At 54.5% G+C, this 21,884-nt stretch overlaps 10 protein-coding genes across 10 annotated transcripts; 4 read left to right on the top strand and 6 right to left on the bottom strand.

Annotated features, from left to right (window-relative positions):
• Positions 1 to 304: 304 nt before the first annotated feature.
• On the bottom strand, positions 305 to 1,405 carry BU26DRAFT_530916 (uncharacterized protein; the record flags this gene model as incomplete). The annotated part of the gene is made up of 3 exons (XM_033830987.1): positions 305 to 535; positions 584 to 843; positions 889 to 1,405. 3 exons carry the CDS (start codon positions 1,403 to 1,405, stop codon positions 305 to 307), a joined length of 1,008 nt encoding a protein of 335 aa, XP_033683858.1.
• A 311-nt stretch (positions 1,406 to 1,716) lies between these two features.
• Positions 1,717 to 5,173, top strand: BU26DRAFT_564541 (DNA damage-binding protein 1; the record flags this gene model as incomplete). The annotated part of the gene is made up of 3 exons (XM_033833289.1): positions 1,717 to 1,811; positions 1,863 to 4,821; positions 4,874 to 5,173. 3 exons carry the CDS (start codon positions 1,717 to 1,719, stop codon positions 5,171 to 5,173), a joined length of 3,354 nt encoding a protein of 1,117 aa, XP_033683857.1.
• Positions 5,174 to 5,626: 453 nt separating this feature from the next.
• On the bottom strand, positions 5,627 to 6,444 carry BU26DRAFT_405681 (uncharacterized protein; the record flags this gene model as incomplete). Its single annotated transcript, XM_033822854.1, has 2 exons — positions 5,627 to 6,105; positions 6,192 to 6,444. Coding segments are annotated over 2 exons (732 nt in total), but the record flags the coding sequence as incomplete, so codon positions are not given.
• Positions 6,445 to 7,121: 677 nt separating this feature from the next.
• BU26DRAFT_519055 (SET domain-containing protein) lies at positions 7,122 to 8,717 on the bottom strand. The gene has a single exon (XM_033828961.1). The coding sequence runs from the start codon at positions 8,557 to 8,559 to the stop codon at positions 7,333 to 7,335; it is 1,227 nt and encodes a 408-aa protein (XP_033683855.1). The 5' UTR covers positions 8,560 to 8,717; the 3' UTR covers positions 7,122 to 7,332.
• Positions 8,718 to 9,160: 443 nt separating this feature from the next.
• BU26DRAFT_483922 (carbohydrate esterase family 15 protein) lies at positions 9,161 to 10,344 on the top strand (the record flags this gene model as incomplete). Its single annotated transcript, XM_033825833.1, has 1 exon — positions 9,161 to 10,344. One exon carries the CDS (start codon positions 9,161 to 9,163, stop codon positions 10,328 to 10,330), a length of 1,170 nt encoding a protein of 389 aa, XP_033683854.1. The 3' UTR covers positions 10,331 to 10,344.
• Positions 10,345 to 10,584: 240 nt separating this feature from the next.
• BU26DRAFT_530912 (uncharacterized protein) lies at positions 10,585 to 12,499 on the bottom strand (the record flags this gene model as incomplete). Its single annotated transcript, XM_033830986.1, has 5 exons — positions 10,585 to 10,744; positions 10,796 to 11,066; positions 11,124 to 12,048; positions 12,098 to 12,389; positions 12,450 to 12,499. 5 exons carry the CDS (start codon positions 12,497 to 12,499, stop codon positions 10,585 to 10,587), a joined length of 1,698 nt encoding a protein of 565 aa, XP_033683853.1.
• Positions 12,500 to 12,714: 215 nt separating this feature from the next.
• Positions 12,715 to 14,227, top strand: BU26DRAFT_519054 (ribose-5-phosphate isomerase). The gene is made up of 2 exons (XM_033828960.1): positions 12,715 to 13,481; positions 13,535 to 14,227. The coding sequence occupies exons 1-2, from the start codon at positions 13,103 to 13,105 to the stop codon at positions 13,999 to 14,001; spliced, it is 846 nt and encodes a 281-aa protein (XP_033683852.1). The 5' UTR covers positions 12,715 to 13,102; the 3' UTR covers positions 14,002 to 14,227.
• A 108-nt stretch (positions 14,228 to 14,335) lies between these two features.
• On the top strand, positions 14,336 to 15,785 carry BU26DRAFT_519053 (uncharacterized protein). The gene has a single exon (XM_033828959.1). It carries the CDS (start codon positions 14,537 to 14,539, stop codon positions 15,473 to 15,475), a length of 939 nt encoding a protein of 312 aa, XP_033683851.1. The 5' UTR covers positions 14,336 to 14,536; the 3' UTR covers positions 15,476 to 15,785.
• A 341-nt stretch (positions 15,786 to 16,126) lies between these two features.
• Positions 16,127 to 17,764, bottom strand: BU26DRAFT_426652 (lytic polysaccharide monooxygenase; the record flags this gene model as incomplete). The annotated part of the gene is given in 4 exon segments (XM_033823687.1): positions 16,127 to 17,253; positions 17,271 to 17,477; positions 17,529 to 17,616; positions 17,666 to 17,764. The coding sequence occupies 4 exon segments, from the start codon at positions 17,762 to 17,764 to the stop codon at positions 16,127 to 16,129; spliced, it is 1,521 nt and encodes a 506-aa protein (XP_033683850.1).
• A 1,181-nt stretch (positions 17,765 to 18,945) lies between these two features.
• Positions 18,946 to 21,884, bottom strand: BU26DRAFT_307653 (uncharacterized protein). The gene is made up of 2 exons (XM_033821871.1): positions 21,499 to 21,884; positions 18,946 to 21,452 (listed from the first exon to the last, which is right to left on the bottom strand). Exons 1-2 carry the CDS (start codon positions 21,566 to 21,568, stop codon positions 19,162 to 19,164), a joined length of 2,361 nt encoding a protein of 786 aa, XP_033683849.1. The 5' UTR covers positions 21,569 to 21,884; the 3' UTR covers positions 18,946 to 19,161.

The following is a 21,884-nucleotide window of genomic DNA, read 5'->3' as shown; positions in this document are numbered from 1 at the left end:
ACACACTTCTGTGTCAAAACGCCATTCTCGACGGATCTTCAGTTGAATCAGCAGAGGCCCTTACCCTTCGTCTCCTCGAGCCGCCAGCCCTTACTGGTGTACCTCTTGACGAAAGTCATGGTATCGAGAGCGTGCTCGTTTTCACGGGGTCGGTTCTCGATGGGCTCAGCCTGACCGGCCTGCTGCTCAAAATGTTCGTCGCGGTCGTCGAGAGGATTGTCGATCTCAACCTCAACCTCCTATAGTAACTTCATATTAATCACCTCGTCTCTTCAGCGTGCTTCACCTGGCTCCGTCCGGTATTTTAACTTACGCGTGGCTCCTCCTCCTCCTCTGGGGCGTCCGACTCGTCCGAGATCTCGACTAGGTCTTCGTGTCGCTTGTGGGCCGACTTCTTCTTCATTCCTTTGCCGCTCGAGGGAGCACTGATGGCGTCGAGGTATTGGCTGTTGTTCATGTTCGCATGTAGCTTCGGGGCAGCGGACGTATTCTCCAAGAACAGGCGCTCACTATATGCTTCGTACGCAGTCTCAGACTAGGGGGCAGTTAGCATTAGTTGAGACAGAGGAAGAACAGAGCATACGTCTTCGTCGGAGTACTGCAGCTTGTTCCATTTCTCTTGGTTAGCAGCTTTCATGAATGCCTGAGTAAGCTCTGCCGATGTGTCTCCGCCGGCCTTCTTCACGGTAGGGAGAAAGGCCTTCGGTTCGGTAGGCTTCGCGCCTTCTTGTGACTCCTTCTCGCGCCGGCGATTGACCGCGTCCAGGTGGGCTGTGGCATCAATGTGGTGGAACTGCGTTCGCAATTGGACCAGGCCATGGAGCCTCGTGAGATGCAGTTGGTCTGCAATGGGTCAGCGTCATCCACAGGAGGTTGCAACCTGCGTACTTTCTCGAAAGGTCCCCAGCATGTAGTTGGGGCCTTTGCCGTCATCCTTCACGACCTGTCCGCCAAAGGTCTGAGTGTTCAGCACATGACCCTTCTCGTTCGCATCCTCAAAATGAGCGACGTATTCATCGACGTTGTCGTCCTCTTCGGCGACGGCCGGTGCTGACGGCCCGTCGGCGGCAGCACCCGGCCTGTTCATGCGCGGCATAGCTCGCTCGAAACCCGATGCAATGCCATAGGCCTTCTGACCGAAGCCTTTCGTCTTGCGCAGAGCTTCACCCCACTTGACACCCATGGGCCGGTTGTAGTGCTGGCGAATATTGATCGGAACATCGACCTCGATGAATCCAGACTGCTCCTTGTAACGCAGCTCGGTCGGGTGGCACCCTGTAGCTCGAGTAAAGGGCTGGTCTGGCGGACGGTTCATGTACTGCAGGATGTAGAGCTGCTCGCTCATTTCAGGCGTGATGAAGACATCGTAATCGGCGACGACGGGATCGTCTTCCTCCCTGTCCATTGCTGCGGCTGGGTTAGCAAGAGCGGTTAGCAAGGCGAATCAAGCTGTGTGCGGTATGAAGGGTGTGCCTTACGTGCCATGGTGCGCGGAAGCCGGTGTCGTGGAGTAAAGGTGAGTCCGCTCAGAAAAAGTTCCCACAGAAAAGCTGCTCCGCGTCGCGATCGCGCGGCTGTGGTCCGTGCTTCTCGACCTCTCGACGGGGATAATGGATGACGGAATACCTCCGAGTCTTCCTCATGTTTCCTACTCACCCTCCCCTTTTCTTGCTCTAGAGCTGTCTTGCGGAGCTGCAAACCGCCCCAGAATTCGACATGGCATACATTGCACCCATCCACCGCCCCAGCAGCATCCGCCATGCGATCAAACTCACCTTCCTAGCTCCGGACGAGGACTGCCTCGTCGTCGCGTAAGCAACAACCGTCGCGGAATCGAAGCAGTATGTTAATTTTGCGCATAGAAAGGCGAACCGACTCGAGTTTTACACCCAAACCGCGGACGGCCTGTCCCTCCAGCACTCCAAGGCTATCTATGGCAAAGTCACAATGCTCCAGAAACTCCGGCCCGCCCTCTCGCCCACAGATCATCTCTTTGTGGGCACAGATCGGTTCATGTATTTCACGCTGTCATGGAACGCCGATAAGAAGCAACTGCAGACGGAGAAGACATTCGAGAGCGTCGCCGACAATGCCGCACGCGAGTCGCAAACTGGGGAGCGATGCCACGTCGATCCCACAGGGCGATTCATGACGGTCGAGGTATACGAGGGAATAATCACGGTAATACCGTTGGTGCAGCGGGGAAAGAAGAGGAAGCAGGAGCCGGATATCGCCCAACTCGGGGAGCCTCAGCCTGTCAGGCTATCCGAAATGTTTGTTCGCTCATCAGCGTTCTTGCGACCACGGTCTTTCGACGAAAAGCCAAAACTAGCCCTGCTATATGAGGACACCCATTCACAGGTCAAGCTCAAGGTCCGCGAGCTCTCCTCCGCCGGTGGCGAGGCGGTCGAGCTCGAGGAAGGAGAGCATTACCGGGGCGACCTGGAGCTAGGCGCCAGCCATCTGATACCCATTGAGGAGCCTACCCACGGCCTTATAATCATCGGCGAGACTTCGATTGGATACTATAATGAGGAGACTGGGGAGCTCCAAACCGAGCCTTTGGAAGAGGCCACTATATTTGTGGCTTGGGAGCGGGTAGATGCTCAACGATTTGTTTTCGCCGACGACTACGGCCGGTTATACCTGTTCATGCTCATCTTGGACGATCACAACAAAGTGCAGTCATGGAAGCTCGACGTCATCGGTCAAACATCTCGAGCTTCTGTGTTGGTGTACCTGGATGCAGGATACATATTCGTTGGCTCGCACCAGGGCGACTCCCAGGTTATCAGGATCACCGAGAAATCGATGGAGATCATACAGACGTTTTCGAACATCGCTCCGATTCTAGACTTCACCATCATGGATATGGGTAATAGGTCCGGAGAAGGCCAGACGAACGAATATTCTTCCGGCCAAGCGCGAATTGTCACTGGAAGTGGCGCGTATCAGGACGGAAGCCTCAGAAGCGTGCGCAGTGGGGTAGGTCTAGAGGATCTCGGGGTTCTGGGCGAAATGGATCACATTTCCAACCTTTTCAGCCTCAAGTCAAGCGACTCGGCCGAATTCGTCGATGCATTGCTCGTCACCTTTGTCAACGAGTCCCGCGTCTTCAGGTTCGATCCCCAGGGCGAGGTGGAAGAGGTGGAGGACTTTGCCGGCCTAGCGTTAGCGGAGACCACGCTTGTTGCGGCGAACGTATCGCAGGGTCGTGTGGTGCAGGTTACGAGCGCCCGAGTCCGAATAACCGATCTAGATGGTGGCATGACTGTTTCCGAATGGGTGCCATCCAGTAACCAGACTATCACGGCCGGATCGGCGAACGACAGCCATGTACTAGTTTCACTGGGTGGTGTTACCGTGGTTGCTCTGGATATCGACAATGGCCTAAGCGTCGTACAGGAGAAGTCCTTCGGTATCGACAGCCAAGTAGCCTGTGTAGCACTTCATCCTGGATCCAGTGCCATATGTTTCTTGGGCTTCTGGAAAAACTCCCAGCTCTCGATCTGCCCCATCAACACACTAGACGCCATCACCAGCGTCCAAGTCTCCGACGACTCAGTTCCACGCTCCCTACTCCTCACACAAATCTTCCCTGAGCAACCGCCTACGCTCTTCGCCGCCACAGCCGACGGCAACGTGGTCACCTATTCGTTCGATCCGTCAACGAAACAATTATCGGGCAGGAAGAGCATAGTGCTGGGGACACAGGAAGCCACTTTCCGCGCCTTACCCCGCGGAGACGGCCTGTACAACGTGTTTGCGACATGCGAGCATCCTTCCTTGATCTACAGCTCAGAGGGCCGCCTTGTCTACTCTGCTGTCACAGCCGAGAAAGCGACAACAGTCTGTCCGTTTGATTCCGAGGCTTACCCAGGTTCTGTCGCCATCGCAACATCAGAAGATCTCCGGATTGCCCTCGTAGATACAGAACGAACAACCCACGTTCAGACCCTCAAGGTCGACGAGACAGTGCGCCGAATAGCATACTCACCCAACCTAAAAGCCTTTGGTCTCGGCACTATCAAGAGAATACTAAAAGGCGGCGAAGAGATTCTTATAAGTCACTTCAAGCTGGTCGACGAAATACAGTTCAAGGAACTGGATACATGGCCGCTCAAAGAGGAAGAGTTGGTCGAAAGCGTCATGCGCTGTGAGCTTCCTGATGGCTCCGGCAACGTCGCTGAACGTTTCGTTGTCGGCACAGCATATCTCGATGACCAGAATGCGGTCGCTGAACGGGGCCGCATTCTTATTCTAGAAATCACGCAGGACCGACAGCTCAAGCTCGTTACAGAGCTTGCAGTCAAGGGCGGGTGCCGATGTCTAGCCATGTGTGAGGGCAAAATCGTCGCTGCGCTAATCAAGACCATCGTGGTATACGATGTGGAGTACAAGACAGAAAGCAAGCCTGACCTCGTCAAAGCAGCGTCCTTCAGATGTTCAACGGCGCCCATCGACATGACGGTCAACGGCTCGTTAATAGCCATCGCGGATCTAATGAAGTCGCTAGTCGTGGTCCAGTACCAGCGGGGCGAGACCGGCCTCTCGGATACTTTGACAGAAGTTGCCCGACACTACCAGACGACGTGGGCTACGGCTGTAGCGGAGGTCGACGAGAACGCGTATCTTGAGAGCGACGCCGAGGGTAACCTCCTGGTCCTGTACAGAGATCCCAATGGCGTCACGGAAGATGACAAGAAGAGGCTGAATATGAGTTCTGAGATGCTGCTCGGCGAGATGGTAAACAGAATACGCAGGATAGATGTTGCCCCAGCGCCAGACGCAGTTGTCATCCCCAGAGCCTTTATGGGAACCGTAAGCTTTCCTCCAACGCCTTTCACGAACATGCCACTAACTCAGCCCACAGGTCGAAGGCTCAATATACCTCTTTGCTCTCATAGCCCCGTCCTATCAGAACCTTCTGATGACTCTCCAATCCAACCTCGCGGAGCTCGTTCACGCCCCGGGCGACGTCCCCTTCACCAAATACCGCGCATTCAAGAACCAAGTGCGGGAAGCGGAGGAACCGTATCGTTTTGTAGACGGCGAATTAGTAGAACGATTTTTGTATGTGAGTGAGGAGGTGCAGAGGAAGGCCGTAGAGGGGCTAGGCGTTGACGTCGAGAGGGTAAAGAGTTTGGTCGAGGTACTGAGGAGGATACACTGAGGTTGGTCGAACCAAGGTTTGGAAGCTTCAAGCTTTGGGCCAGAGACTTGAAGGAAGCTCTGCTTAGGCGAATATTGCCGGTTTTATGGGGGGCAGAGGGCATCAGGAGAGCCCATACAAATATCTGTCCCCCGCCTACGGACCAATCCAAAGATAGAAGAGACACGTCATTGCAACGCCCCTGCCTGGCCGGGTATAAACTATCCCCCAACGCCGTATAAGTACCGCTACGAATCAAATATATCCCACGCTCCGCATAGCACTCATTACCATGCAAAATCCCTACACGCTCAAAACCGCACCAAAATAAATGTACCCGGAGAAAACACCCTACCCCCTTTTTCCTGCACACCACCAACCTTATCCCTTCTCCGCCGGCACCGCCCCCGAATCCGCCTCAACAACGACAGTCCCCGGCCCACGCTGATACGCCCAGGCCGCACTCCCGTACTGCGATTTCCCAAATTGCGTCTCGTAGTGCTCTTTCAGTCTGCGCTGCCGCTTCTCTTTCCCATGCATCCAGACAATCACGCCGAGAGCGCCGAGCAGCGCAGCACCGAGAATACTACCCAACGCTCCGCCGACGATGGCGGTTTTGCGTTTCGCGGAGGCGCAGAGGTCGGGTGCGGCGGTGGAGGCGGAGCCTACTTGCGAGGGGGTGAGGGTAGATGGCGTGCCTGTGCTGACGGCTGTGCCGAAGACTACTTGTGTAGCTGTGTTTGCGGCAGAAGCTGTCGCGGTTGCGGGGGAAGCGCCAGCCGTGGAGGTCTCGAACTTGAAGGCGCCGATGGCGTTAGTTGTTATGCGCGGGGCGGTGGAGTTGGCGCAGCAGTTTGCGTTGTCGTCGACGGCGCGGCAGCAGTAGATGCCGAAGTCGCAGGTTTGGATGTTCCAGGCGAGGACTTTGTTGAGGCCGGCGAAACCGTCGTTTTCTGTGTGGGGGTTAGTAGGGAGAAGATGGCTGGAGTGGATTGGATTGGATTTAAGTGGGGGGGAAAACTAAGGGAGCATATCGTACCATCCGGACACATTTTCGGACAGCCTGAATCCGTGCCTGTAGGATCCGTACAGCCATCCTGCCAGATAGTGCCCACGAATCCGCCATTCGTCGCCATACACAGGCCGTTATCTAAGCAAACGTCTACTGAGCCTGCGGGTCTGTGTATGGCGCAGCATCCGCTGTGCTTTGCTTCTGGGTTGCAGGGTCCGTATTCGTCGCTGAGCTGCGTGCCATCGAGGCCGTAGCATGTTCGTTCTGCAGCAACTGCGATTCCTGCCGCCGCTGCGATTGCTGGAAGAAGTAGATGCGGATTGTGAAGAAGCATAGTATGAAGAATAAGAGTGCAGGGTTGTAGAGGAGCGTGTAATAGATGCCGTAGAAGTAATTATAGAGGAAAGAGGGTAGGTAGTTGTATAGATATTCCGACAGCATGAGGAGAGAGAATGGGGATAGCTAGGTACGGGGAGAGCAATGCTTGGAGGTAAGCTTAGAGGGCTGTTAAGGCCATTTGAAGGGTTTTTGGTTGTGTATGATACGGGACGGAAACGGGTTAGGTGTACGCTGCGATGAGGCATGGCCTTGCTCAGCTGGTGTTGTGGTATGCAGGTGTGCCATATGAAACACATGATAAAACTGGGTCGCCTGAACCCCCGATGGCCCGAAAGGCAGGCTTGCTCTCATGTTAGGGCCAAGAAAAGCCGAAGAGCTTCTAGATGTTGGTTTAAAGGTGCTAGTAACAATGAGAGGTCCAGTCATGTCTTGATAGATGTAGGTGTGAAGCGGCGAAGTTTATTCTCCCGCTGCGCAGCTGAGGAAGCGCGCGCTACATGCAGGGGATGGTAACGCTGCGTCGTCAGACAAGATGGTTTTCATTCTGATAGATCGTGCCGCTAAGGCATGAAGATGGCATCGAATGGTTTGAGGTGTAGGTTGGACCTAAGGCTGGGCCTGGACGCCATTGGCTTGGTCTATGCGCACGTTCCGGCCACGCCAGCCACGTGTGCCATCTGAATCCCTCCTGTCTATACCACATTCTCGTTTCTAGGTACAGCAAGACCGTTTCTATCTTTTCCTTCCCGAAAACGATGTTTGGCGCGTGGAATCGATCCCCAGGGCATTCAGTGCCACCGAAAATAGGAATCTTTACCTCCAACGTCTCTCAACCACCCAGCTCTCTCAACAACTCCTCCACTCTCCTAACGTCATTCTCCGATCCCCCATCAACGATCGTCCACTCCAACAAACTCAACCTCGCCTTCCTCGCCCACGACTTTGCCTCCTCTACCAAGCCCAATCCAGCGTACACATACGCCATCCTCTCCAGATCCTCAGCTACCAGAACGTCCAATCCCTCCTTCTCGCTAAGCTCAAGCACCTCTTTCTCCCACGCAACAATCTGCTGCGCATCGTACGTCTCCGCAGTCAAAGAATTAAGCCTCTCACGCAGCTGGCTGAACCGTCCCCTCCTCTGATCGCTTCCGGCAATAGTGTATGCATCTGCGGTGCAGACATCGCAAGTACACTTGAATCCCCAGCCCTCCTTGTACAGCTTCTGGCGGTCCGCGTGCTTCAAGTCTACGCTTCCGTAGGAAATGCTGATCTCCTCTCCCGGAGCGATGTCCCGTAGAGCTTTGATCTCCATCAACAGCGTGCGCGGGATGAAGCGCGCATGCGCATTCGGTCGGCAGGCGTGATTGATCCTGGACACGGAGGGGAAGAGGCACATGTAGCCGTCTCCTACTCCGCCGTCGTCGATCTGGCAGGCGAACGAGTTCGTCTTCATGATGTTTTCGATGTCCGTTCCTCCAAGGCTCTTGTCCAGGGACAGCACGAGGTTTCGGTCCTCGTCTGGTAGCCAATTGAGAGCGAAGTTGAATAGCTGGAGGCCTTCCGAGCGTGTCATGCGTGCTGGGAACTGCGCGCTGGCGATGATGCGGGGTGAGTCTAGCATGATGATCTGCCCTCTCTTGACGGAGCTTCCTGCGATAAGGCCTTTTCCTTTTCCAGGAATATCGCGGACCTCCAGCTGGTCACTTAGATCGGACGGTGCTCTCCTCGCGAAGCCAAAGGCTCGTGTCGCTGCCTCGGCGGCAACCGAGGAGGCGATGATGCTGAGGCCTTTTCTGTTGCGGAAGTCCTGTGTCGTATGTGTGCAATATCGTCTATCTGGCCGAGAGATGCAGAATGGAGAATGCGACCATATCGGATGCGAATAAGCCTCAGGTCCAGCATCTTCATGAAGCTCCTTTTGACGACATGCCGCTGGCCTCTGCCCAAAGAGCTGTTGCTGTGCAGCCGGCCGGTCGCACTGGTACTCTGGGGAAAGCGCTTCGACTGAGAGCGCGATAGTGCCTAACAAGGCAATAGAGAACCTTAAGAAGATCATGATGTTAGCATTTCAGTTCACGATAGGACAATATCGAAGGCTGCGGTGTTCACCCATGCCCAGGATTCTGTAACGCATCTGAAACGACGCCTCCATCATCCCAAGCCACGCCAACGACAAGGACCTCATCTCACGATTCCGCGCCGATCGACATGTTGCCGAGAGTGCATTGCAGGTTGTGGTTGCGGACATCAAGGAGATGGATATTGCAAAGCGGGGTTCCGCCGAGAGACGTCCGAGCTATGGACGTCAGCCACGATGCCTGTATATGAGAAAGCGCCACACAGTCAATCCAATCTAAGAACCCAGCCTCCCTATGTTGTTTCTCCGTCTATCAGAATGCAGCTCAGACACAGGCTCAATCCGGAGTGAGCATACTACTGAGCTTGGCTCGAAATCCTTTCCACATGCCTATAGCGACTCCCTTTGGATAATTTTGAACATCTATTCGAGATCATGGAATGCGGCCTCACTAGCTGTAGTACTCTAGAGGGAGTCCATATTTGTCCGCAACAGCTAGGTGCCATAGGCGTACAAGTATATCAAGAGTAAGATGTGCTAGAGACTTCTCCAAAGACTCGCGCAAAAAGCCAACGACATCATGCTTTCCTTCATCCTCCCCCTTCTCTTGCTCGCCTCCCCCGTCATCGGGCAAAACACATCAACCTGCCCTACCCTACCATCAGCCATAACCTACGCCTCCAATGCCAAACTCCCCGACCCGTTCCTCCCCCTTGCCAGTCCCCGCCTAACCACCAAATCCCAATGGCCCTGCCGCAAAGAAGAAATCCGCCAACTGCTCCAGCGCTACACCTACGGGCAAATGCCACCCAAGCCCTCCTCCCTCACAGCCTCCCTCTCCGGCACCTCTCTCACAATCACCGCGAAAGAAGCCGGAAAAACAATGTCCTTCACCGTAACCCTCAAGCTCCCTACCTCAGCCACCGCCCCCTATCCCGCCATCATCGCGTACGGCGCGGCTAGTCTCCCGATCCCAAGCACCGTTGCTACAATCACGTATCAGAATTTTGAAATGGCTGCAGACAACGGGCGCGGGAAGGGCAAGTTCTACGATCTCTACGGGGCTAATCATAACGCCGGCGGTATGATTACCGCAGCATGGGGCGTTGACCGCATTATCGATGCGCTAGAACTCACGCCCGCTGCGAAGATCGATCCCAAGCGCGTCGGTGTAACAGGCTGCTCGCGCAACGGGAAAGGCGCTACTATCGCCGGCGCATTCGTGGATAGGATTGCACTCGCGCTGCCGCAGGAAGGAGGGCAGGCTGCTGCGGGATGTTGGCGAATCGCGGATGAGATCCAGAAGAATGGCACGAAAGTCGAGACCGCGCACCAGATCGTAAATGGCGACACATGGTTTTCGACCGACTTCTCTAAGTACGTTGATGCTGTGCCGACACTTCCCTGGGACAACCATATGATGCACGCGCTGTACGCGGACCCGCCCCGCGGTCTTCTCATCATCGAGAATACTGCAATTGACTACCTCGGCCCGACGAGCAATTACCACTGCGCGACGGCCGGGAGAATGGCGCATGAGGCGTTGGGAGTGAAGCATTACTTTGGATTCAGTCAGAATTCGCATTCTGACCATTGTGGGTTTCCGAAGGCGCAGCAGCCCGAGCTGACGGCATTTATTGAGAGGTTCCTGCTTGGCAAGGACACCAACACGGATGTGTGGAAGACGGACGGGAAGTTCGTCATTGACGAAAAGAGGTGGGTTGATTGGAGTGTGCCGGCTTTGTCGTGAGACGCATCGCGGTGAAAAGAGCAATACAAGAACGTGTGAAGTTAGCCTATCATCTCAATAAAGAGCATCACCTTGAGTCAAGCCTCAGTGCCTTGTGGGACTTCACCAGTCCCGTACCTGTGGAATTATGCCATTCACCGACTAGAGGCGGTTTTCCTATCCTGGATCCACCCCACAGTGTGGGAGAGATAGGCACGGTTGCTGTGGTCGCTTTTGCCCCGTGTGGATAACACCAAGAGCCATAATACATCCGCCTATACCTTGAAAACCGCGCTCTTACTCCTAATGCCGTCGAATATGCAAGTGTTATCCACAGGGATGTACTGCTCGGTAATGACTTTGATGACCTCTTGCGAGACGATGCCGCCTGTGAAAGCAGAGATATTGTGAAGCTCAGCGCCGCCTGCTCGGACACTATGAATCACGTTAGCAACTATTAGTACTAAAGAGTCGTTTAGCACTCACAGTTCCTGAACGAACTCCCCTATCTGGGTCTTGATGGTAGCGTATTCGTCTTCGTCAATCGAAGCAGCGGCTTCCTTGACCAGGTCGTTGGCAATCTTAAACGCGATAGAAGTAACTTTTTCGTTGTCTGCTTCGAGGTCTGTGTCTGACTCTCCGGGTACTTTGGGGGCGCCGCCTAGGGCGTCCTTCTCGTGCGTCGCCACGAACTTGTCCCAAGCCAGGAAGGCGATATATAGCGGAACTAGCGAGTCAGGGAAAGTAAGGGTTTGAGCTGTACGGGATTAGTGTGACTTTTGTGACGCATGCGTCGATGCGATCGGAAGCGTACCTATCGATTTTGCCCTGTCTCCCCACCGCACTGATCCTTCTGCCGGCACGACGTGAAATGGCCTCCCTCGCACCAGCTTGATGTGCGCCGCGTTCTTGCAGAAAGCCTCAACATCTTTCTCTTCAATAGCTGTACTCCTATTCGCATTTCTCTCTAGAAACCGCACGCTCTCGAGCACTTCGGCCAGATCTTTTCGGGCCTTCGACTTGTAGACGTTCTGTAGTTGTATGTAGTCTGCGGAGCGCGCCTTCATATCTGGAACCGCTCCTGGCACTGGAAGAACGCCATACTTGGTGTAGAAGAGACCGACGGCGTTTGCTATTACCCAGAAGCTGGGCGAATCCTGGCGCACAAGCACGCACTCTGGTGCCTTGAAGATCTCTTTGACCGCGCTGCTCGCCTCCGGAGGATTTAGTGACTTGAGTACTGCCGCTACCGCTTCATCGAAGTTCTCTTCACCGCCTTCGGGATTGTTCGTCCGTGCTGCTTTCGATACGATGTCTCGGAAGGTTGTTTTGTCCTTGTAGTTCTGCGGCACTTGACCATCGTGCTCCTCCTTCCACTTCTCGAGGTAGTGTAGCAGCAGAGCGACGTACGGGACGTGACCGTGATCCTCCCCGTCCATGGCTTCTAGGTTGGTTGTCTTGTCGGCCGCATACTGTAATAGTTCTGGCCACGGCCTCAGTAGACGCAAGTCGGTGATGCTCTCGGGGTCTGGGTGGGTATCTATTATCGGGAACGCGGGGGGAAGATGTATGGCGAAGTGCGAGTAGAATCCGATTGAATGGATGTAGAAGAGAGGTATTATCGCTGCGTCTGCATGTGCAGAGAGTTTGGCGAGGAGCTCAGATCGGATTGGTGCGGATACGATGACGAGCGTGTACGGATTAAGGACGTTGGGCTGCGTGAGCCATGTTTCGACCGGCTGAATACATGTCAGTAACACTTAGTATAGCAATTGTGGAGTTTCCTGCCTCTGTGATGAAGTTGCCCTTCACATCTGGGTTGAGCTCCTTCAGCAGATTGCAGGTATGCTCCGCTCGGAAGCCGCCCAGATGCTGCTCCTCAAGGAAGAAGTTTACGCCCAAGTCTGCCTCCGACACGACCGCCGAGTCTTGAATCGTGAAGTTACCGATGCCCGGTAGCACCAAGTTCTTGAGGGTTTCGACGCCAACTACGCCCGGGCCAGAGTTTATGAGGAGAACATGCGAGTTTTCGAGCGCGAGCTGGCCGGTGGCTCCCCATAACCGAAGCTGACGGTCATACCTACTTAGTTTAGCAGTTGTACAAGTGAAGTGGGAGCTTGTACAGCTCGGGGTAGCTTACTTCTTCTCCTTCGCAGTCGGACCTTGAACGGGAGGTGGTAGGTCCGCCATTGTGAACTGCGGCCGTTGTTTGTGGAAGACTGCGGGAGAACAGGAGCGGTAGAGTCGAAGTGTCGCGCCGTTTGGGGTTGTGTACATGTAGGCAGCACAGTCGATATTCTGCCGGGCGGTGAGCCCCAGGCGCGGTGCTCTCTGGTGTCATTCACGCGCCAAGCCAATCGCGGGGCATCATTTCCGCGGGCCCGAAAATGCCCCTCGTTGAGTCGTCACGAGCAACAGCAATTCCCTGTGAACTTTTTCATGGACTGATATCATCACACCTCAGAGATCCTAGGAGTGTAACGGTGGTATCTCAAGCCTCTTCCTGTCGCACAGTTTTCTTTTCTTGAGCTTGTTGCCCTGTTCATGCGCCTAAATTCGCGACAGTCACTCCACCGGCTCGATAATATAACTCAGCAAATCCGCTGCATCAGTCATCAAAACTCTCAATTGCTGCCCTACAGCTGCCAATTGGTCTCCCGTGCTTCTTTCCTACCCCTCAATACCAACGCCCTTCTGCGGGCCCATCCTCCTACGCTCCCTACATTTTGTCGTCGGAATCGTCAATTCCGAGCCCTTTCCTCAGCCTCCACTCGAAGAGTCGAGGAAAGAAAAATGACCGACGTAAACATTGAATCGGCCAAACGTGCGGCCGGCAAACAGGCCGTGGCGGACCACTTCGATCCTTCTGCGAGCCACGTTGGCATTGGTTCCGGCACGACCATCGTCTACGTCGTAGAGGCAATCAAGGAGAGCTCAACGAACCCCCAGATCCGCTTCGTACCCACTGGATACCAATCGCGCCAAGTGATCGTACAAGCAGGCCTGACACCGATCGCTTTCGACAGCCTACCGGAGGATACAATGCTGGACATTGCTTTCGACGGTGCGGATGAGGTAGATGTCGAGCTGAACTGCATAAAAGGTGGTGGTGCCTGTTTGTTTCAGGAGAAACTGGTTGCGGAGCGGGCGAAAAAATTCATCTGTGTTGCAGGTAGGTACAATGCTCAATCGCATTGGAGGCGATATACTAACCGTCGTGTGCAGACTACCGCAAGAAGCAAGACCGCCTCCTGACGAACTGGCCCACTATTCCCATCGAAGTCGCTCCCATCTCCGTACCTACCGTGCTCCACTCGCTCCGCGTCCTCGGCTCTTCGAACCCCAAGCTCCGTACTACACTGCTCGAGAAGTCCGGTCCATTGAAGACGGATCAAGATTTCTTCATCATCGACGCGCCGTTCCCCAAGCTGCTGATCGCAGAGGACATTGCAGCGGGTAAAGGCAAGGGCGACGGAAGTGACGGGACGTGGGAGGTCAACAAGCTGAGTGAGGCTATCAAGGCATTGACAGGCGTGCTAGAGGTGGGCATCTTCTCCGGGCTGAACGGTCCGGATGCGGATGCTATCAGCGGGAAGGAGGGAGTAAAGACCGTGACTAGCGGGCAAAAACCGGTAGCTGTGTATTTTGGAATGTCCGACGGGAGTGTAGAAGTGCGGACAGCGAAGCAGTAGAAAGTGATGTGGAGGGTTGTAGCTGTACATTGTTTTTGGGCGCTCGTGACATTTTGCATACCTAGGTAGATATGAACGGAAAGTAGACCAACGGTGGAATAGACGCGTTTGGCGAACGACAACGACACCATCGATCCCGTTACGAACGACCCCGAAGTTTTCAGGCACTTGCTATAGCGGACAATAAATATAAATTCTTGGAGGCTTGTCAGAGCTCTCTTCTCAGACTAGGAGGAGCCCCGGAATTCGCTATTCCACGTGACACCGCGAATTGTCTGTTCTATTAATACGGTAGGCTATCGGTGGGGTTCCCGAGCTGGACCTTCCGCGTTCAGCTTCTTCCCTTCACCTACCACCTGGGCACAACACTGCTGTCTTTCAACATTTGATAATTAATTCCCAGCCTGGACCTCTCCAGCGCTTGTCCATCTTGTAGCAGATCGCTCGGTTCGGCCGATCGCTGAAAACATCCCTCTCCTCTCCTCTTCAACAATAACGCTCCCAGGCTGAAGCGGAAGCCGCCACCAACCCTTCAATGGCTTCCACGGCGCTCAATTCTGCTTCTTCATCCTCGTCGACCAACCCTGCGGATGGAGTGCCCATCTCCATCCCCGCACGACCTGCGCACCCCTCCATTTGCGCATTCCCCGTCGAGATCCGCCTCGATATCTTCACCCACCTCCTCGACCTCGCCGCCGTCCCGCGCTCCTACGGCTACACCGGGCCCATACAACGCTCCCCCAAGCGCTCCTCCAACGGCCGCCTCAAAACTCTCCGCGAACACGCCGTGCTTCTCGTCAGCAAGCAACTCTCCTCCGAATACCGCCAATGCTTCTACGAACGCACATCCTTCTTCCTACGCATCGACGCCACCAACGCGTTCCGCACCGTGCCAGACCTTAGCATCACCGCTGAACAAGCGCAAACAAAGGGGATCGGGACTGGGACGCCTAATTTCTGGAGGGCGCCTGATGCGCTGCTGGCAAATCTACGGCATTGTACGCTTTTCGTTGAGCTAGGGGAGATAGCATGTGATGCAAAGGCTATACATAGCCTGAGCCGGATCACGAGGTCGAATTTGAGTCTCACAGATGCGCGCGCTGTGCGCGGCGAGCTGAAGACGTTCCGCTCGCACGCCGAGGTTAAGGCTAAGGACGCAGAGTTCGATTCGAGCATCGTTTCTGCCGTTCTCGCCCTTTTAGAGCACATGCAGCAGCTCCGCAGCGTGCAGCTCGTCTGGGATACAACGGTCGCGGGCACCAGGACCTCGCGCGCCACGAGCAGCAATACGAATTGGACGTGGGATTTTCTGGGTGCTGTGTTCCTTGACTGTCTGAAGGAGAAGCGGAATATGCGCGAGCTTAGAGTCAAGGTCGGCGATCGGTATGGTGATACGGTGTACCAGGGGAAGAAGATTGACGGAGGGGAGTGGGAAGGTCGCATAGTGAGGACGGAGGATGGCCGGATCCTGTGACTCATGTCCAGGGAATTGAATGCGCGGCTTGACGCTCTTGTTCAAGAGGTGCGTGGCCTGAGAGCGGGGCTAGTTTCATTACGCTAGGAGACTAGACGGATGGCTGGTGGATGGTGTATCGGCAGAACTGAACTGATGAAATATGGTCTCATTTTGGGCTTGCACAATGACCACTATTGCCAGAGGGATTCACTTGGAGGATGATAGAGAAGCATAGGGAGATGAATAGGCCCTAGTGCGGCGCATCTGGTGCCTAGGACAGTGCTAAGTGAAATGTAAATTAGCATTGTCAGTTGGAGCCCTGAGGAATATAGCGTTCCGGAAGGAACTCTTGAACCTGACCGACCATCACCTATCTCCTGAAATGAAAACGCAAACAAGCATACATTCAAACGCAGTCGAAGTCACTCAGGAAGGAAGAACAAATCATCGTTGAACATTTTCCTTCATTTCTGGCTCTGAATGAAGTTTTCCCCACAACAGGCCGCTAAATCCCAATGCAAAAATGAAGTGATAATAAGAATCGAAAGGTTTCCATATCCACCCAAACAGAGCCCTCCCAGGGCTCGCGAGTACTGCACCCCCCAGCAGCATCCTCGTAGAAGTGAAGAAATCATCCCTTTAGTCCCCTCGCTATGACCCGGGGGTCGCTTAGAAAGAGTGCCCATGCCTCCGATGCTGCAAGCCACTCCTCTTCCTCCCATAGCTCTCAGGGTCCACGGTCACGTAGACGATCTCCGTAACGACTTCCGTCGCGTACTTGGTAACGCAGTGCCAACCCTCGGGGCAAGAAGGGGCCGCCGTAGGCGCGGGCGCGGCTTCGGATGCTGGCACGGTGATGGTGGTGTGCTTGGGTGTCTCGGCGGCGTCGGCGCCCTCCTCGTACCACCCGTACGACGGGACTGCTGGAGCGGCGGAGGAAGGCTTTGGCACGGCGGAGGAAGGTTTCGGTGCAGCGGCGGGGGAGGTAGCAGCAGCAGCGGAGCTCTTGGGCTTGGATGCAGCCGGGGTGCTAGATTTGGCGGCCGCAGCGGCGGAAGTCTTGGGCGCGGAGTTGTCAACTCCTCCACCAGACGTCTGCATGATAAGCCCGACGTCAACAGTCTCCGCCTTCGGCGTCAGGTCCTTGCCCTTATTCGGCGGGCCGTTGAAATTCCTGGCCTCGCAGGCGTCGTTGATAGACTGGCACTTCCGCTGCCAGATCTCGCAGCCCTTGCTTCCCGTCGGTGGCGCAGTGTCGTAGCATGTGTCAAGCTGCTTCCAGCAGTTTTCGCCAGAGGCCCAGCAGCCTGCTTCGTCGGAGTAAGAGGGGACTTCGACACCGCACCAGTTGGCGTTCTCGTCCATGCAGCCGGCGGGGCGGAGCCCTTCGTTTTGTTGGGTTTGAGCCTCGCTCGCAGTACCAGCGCCTGACGTAAGGGTAGCAACCTTGGGGCCAGGCATGGTGTACTCCGAGTTATCTGTGTTATAGATGTCGAAGCTGACAGAAGGTTCACCGGCCTTGACGTAACCAGGGATGGAGACGGTTTCTTCGGGGACGAGATTGCCGGTAGATTCGACGAAGATCTGCGCACAGCCTGTGTAGAACTGGGGGTCGTTTGCGTTCGCGGCGTGGAGAGCGAGGAGCTCGGGGCGGGCTAAGTAGTAGCCACCTTGCAAGCCCTTCGGGAGGACGACGGAGAGGAGGCCATTGTTGTCGATGACGCGGTCGCTGCACCATTGGTCTGAGGAGGCATCGTAGCCGTTGTCAAACAGCTTAAACCATCCGTCTCCGTAGCCTGAATCAAGTTAGCACGGATATGTAAGTGGATAGGGATGGTGGACGTGCCCTGGTCTTCCACGGCGGAATCGACCTTCTTCAGATAGACCGCACAGGGACCCTTGTGCCCACGATCCAGGCGCTCCTTGGTAGGGTCATTTGGCCAGGAACGGATTTCGAAAGAAAGAGTAGCACCATCTGAAACGGACTGAACGCGGGAGACACCGGTCTCACCGTCGACATCTGAAGGGTTCGTCAGTGACTGTCCTCGGATCGCTGATCGGGCTAACATACTGCATGCCATGTCGTTGCTGCTCAAATCTTCAAGAGGGAACGAAGCCTTGGCTGGATCCTTCCTCATGCGCATAGCAACACCATCTCCCTATGAAGTATTAGTCTCTCATCACTTAGAGGAAGAGATCCGCATTTACCTGGCTAACTCCATCGACATAGAAAGTAGTCCAGACAGTGTGGGCGAGAGCTGTAGGAGCCGCCACCAACGTAGCGAGAAGAATAGATGTAGTCTTCATGATCGATGCAAATCTTCTTCTTTTTCTCGGAAAGACGTTGTCGATTGGAAACGAGTCGTAATATGACACACGAACAAATCAAGTCGCTAGGACTTCACAGAGCGTAGCTTCTCAAAAAGAATGAACGTGTCGACTGGCGACGAAAACGAACGACAGCGGCCAAAAAGCCTAAAGGAAAGACGAAAGTTGGTTTTGAAGTTCGAAGCACCACATCGAAGGTAAGGAGAGAAAGGGAACCAGAACCGGGGCGTCGTGAGGTTTTGATTGACTGGGGCCGAACAGTGCGGAGTCTGCACCACATCATCCCTGCACGCGGACCAAACACGAAGACCATCTCCCGTCCTCTCGGAACCTCTTCCTTGCAACTGATCACGACGATGCCCACAGCGTCTGCCAAAACCAGGGTGAAGCGATGTCGTTTTCCGTACGCAGTCAGCCTTAGATCCTCCTCAGCCAATCAGCCCGCTCCACAACCCGTATCCTCGAAACATGAAACATAAACGAGATCGCTGGAGGAGCGCGCCGAGAAAACGAAAATGACCAAGGTAGACGCTTGTGGCGTTCTCTAAAACAACCTAAATCCAGGCACCGCACCTTAATTTGCGGCTCCCCCTCATGAGGCGAGGCTTCCCGCGAAACGATCGTCACCACCAACACATCGTGAGAGAATGCTGTAGAACGCTGAAAGCGGGGTTTGCAGAAGAGGCTGCTTGTTGAGAGGCGAGGATATCCAATGTTCTCGTACACGCAGAAAGGTCCAATATGGCGGTTTCCGGGAGGAGAGATTTGGACGCAATATGGACTCCACACCCTAACTCAACTCTTCAGCATCGTCGGTTTCGGCCATCATTTCTTTCGCCGTCGCCAAGCACCCCGCCTCATCTGGTCTTCCGCTCCCCCCGTGAGCTAGCCCGAGCTGCTCATCTCAGAATCAGGTTCAGCCCCACAGTGGCCCTATGCTCGTAACATCGGGAGTGCATTTGCTTCGAGGCTTCAATTTCCCACTGGTTGCCAGAAGGCTTGAACAGAAATAAGATTTCTCCTATTGCTCAGCATGCGACATGAACCTCGGGCGCTAGCATCTCTACTCATTCAAGGCAAGGAGGCGAGCGGCGTGCTGCTGTGTCTCCCGGTTTCCGCGCCTAGCTTCATATCTCACAGAACAGAGCGATAAACATCTTGCAGGAACGTGAGCCGAGAATGACTGGAGTGAGGGTAATTTAGAATAGACAGGACAACCTTGGTTGTCACAATGTGTTGCCCTTGGAATCGTAGCGGTCCTTCTATTGTGTTGGTCCATGCTTCGGGAGAGCAAACGTCATATGCATGTCGATTCTCTAGTTGCGCCGGATTTGAGGCAGCCATGCATAAGAAAAATACAACCGTTGTCTCCCCGATCATCTGCGCGGCATCGATGAGACCAAGGACAGATCCGGCGTGTCGAGCGTCAAATTCTTCGCAAGGATGTTGTTTCCACGCTCTTCCGTCTCTGCTTTATCAAGAATGTCCCTGACAATCTTTATAAAATCTTCTATGCCCCGTGGAACCGTACGCCCTTGGAGGCCACGGGGCGTTGGGAGAGTCCTAGTCACCCACTCCCCTTCAGTGATCTTTAGGCCGACCATGCTGCGGAATTGGATTCTCTTGAACTTTATGTTGATGCCTTCTGTGAATGCGAAACCATGCCGCCGCTGGTTGAAGCGGCAAATGAGCATTGCTCCTTCCTCTCTATGTTCAATGCCTCGGTCCTGAAGGCCAGATTTGACGGTTTCCACAAGCCACGTCTGGCTTCTTTTCGTTAGGTAGTGCAATTGTTTTGTACGCATGTAGCCCACGGATGGCAGTGATATGGTACTCAGAGGCGGTACCGGGCCATTGCAATTCGCGCCTGACATGAGCTGTTCTGATTTGATCGCACCGGCCGCCGCAAAAGTGGCGTCCCACTGCAACGGCCAAGAGCTCATGTCCGTAAGCCGCCGCGTGAGCATCTCCTCCGGAACGGCCCATGCAGTCGTAGGGCGTCCCCAGCGGATAAACGCAGGGCTAGTGCGGTGTGTGTTGTGCTCTAGGCGACCCTTAAGAGATGCGATGAGGCTATATTTCTCCATCAGATGTGTATGCATGAAAACATCTGAAGGGTCGATATTCAACCGAAAGGATTCCTCGAGATCTCGCACGGAATGCAGCCAAAGATCGAGTGTGTCGAGCTCATCACAGACGGTAAGAGTAATATCTCGCGTTGCTCCATATCGGGCAATCAGACCCTTGAGGGCCACGCTCCATGCGAGAGCCGTATTGTATGGCTCATGGAGGTGCAAGCAAACATCGCCTAGCCAGCGGGCTGCGGAAATATCCCCACTATCCAAGTTGGCACCGTTCAGGTAGATCCCATTGAACACGCTTTCGAAGACGTTCTTGGCCTTCAAGAAGTCTCCGGAATAGGAAGCGCATATCCCAATCAGGTGTCGTAGAAGGCGCCGGTCGGGCTGGCTGGTGTTGCCGTTGACCGTCGTGGTTTCTCCGCGCTCCACTGCGGCGAGTTGTTCTTCGAGATAGAAAGCTGCGTTAGCCCAGTCTCTCTCTAGCCACGCTGCCGTAATACGTTGCGCTGTCGAGACTAGACTGTCTTCTATCGGTGTGCCTTGGCCTACATGAACTGGAATGGTTGTCGGCTGCGTGGGCACGGTAATAGCGCCCAATGGCAATGTATGCCGAACCCCCACATTGCCCTCAGAGTTGTAGACAGGTGGTATCCGGGCTTGGGCACTGGTGGTTGAAGCCGCTGGAGTACCTATACCTTGCGACAATTGGCTGGCCCCAGGGGGCAGCGATGCCCTATTGACGACACGTTCGGGACGACCGTAGGGCGTCGAAGAGCTCTCGACTGGAACGGGTGTCGAAAAAGAACGTTGATGTTGCCGGTCGGCTCTGGTTAATCCAGAGCCTGCAGGCTGATTTAGGAGCGACTCTAGGCCATTATCCGGGCTGGCTTGAAAAGAGCTAGGCATCTCCCATCGAGGAATTTGTTGCGCATCTCTTGAAACCGCAGCAGGAAGTGCGTTTCCCAATTCTTGCGGCATCATATCGAAGGTTTGTGTTCCAGGGCGCTCTTCCATCAACCTTCCCTCATTGACGGCTCTCACAAACCAATCTATGATGAAGTCCCTGTACTCGAGCGCATCCCGGTGTGTGACTCCAACGTCTTCAAGGTCTCGAATAATTTGATCCCATGCTGCATCTTCGTCTTCATCGTCTTCTTCCTCTATGGGGCCCGACGCAATCCTCTGCAACGACAATATGCTCTCTTCTCGATGACCTCCTCTATAGTCTCTCTCTAGTCTCCCTAGCGCTTCGAGGATTTGCACTTGGCTGTCATGGATCAAAGAACTGTAGAAGCCGTTGACCATGACGACGCTTGAAGTCAGGCGCTCTCGCAACGTCCGCGATCGATCTGGATCCCATTTCAGCCTGTCCCATGCCCGCTTGCTTTTTGTATCTAGGCTATTGTAATGCACCAGTGTCTTGTCTAGCTCTTGTAATACATTTACGCATGTCTCGTATGCGTCCACAAGCTGTTGCTTCCTGACGTCCGGAATGGTGTGATATTTATCGCTGATATCCTCGAGAAGGTTCGTGAGGTTTCGCGCTTCCGTAGTAAGAGTCTTGTACTCGCCGGTGCAATCGCGACCTTGAAAACTTAGCTAGTGCTTGTAAAAAGCCAGTATTACACTCACAATTCTTGTAGACGCGTGAAGCGAGCTCACACAGCTTTAGTATATCACCTATGCTAATACCGAAGCTCATGACGAGAGATACTAGCGCGCAAGACTTCGGGGCATTAGTTCAGTCAGGTGAATCTGCTGCGAAGGCGGATGTCGCCGGAGGTAAGGTCGAAAGAAGAGCGAGCGAGAACGTCATCGCTTGGGATGAATAGGTGAAGACGCGCCGGAAACGAGGCTGCAGGATCCCAAGCCCCTCATGTGCCGTTGGCGGAGGCTGAGCTGCATGAGCATAGCCTCGAAGTAGAACCAACAGAATTCGAAAGATATGGTCGAAGAAAGGAGACACTGTGAGGGTATCCTTCTGGAATTGGTGTCCATCCTGTTCAATACAGAGAGAA

Source organism: Trematosphaeria pertusa (assembly GCF_010094035.1).
Source record: "Trematosphaeria pertusa strain CBS 122368 unplaced genomic scaffold BU26scaffold_7, whole genome shotgun sequence".
Classification (NCBI taxonomy): Eukaryota; Fungi; Ascomycota; class Dothideomycetes; order Pleosporales; family Trematosphaeriaceae; genus Trematosphaeria; species Trematosphaeria pertusa.
This window is presented reverse-complemented; position numbering and strand designations above follow the sequence as displayed.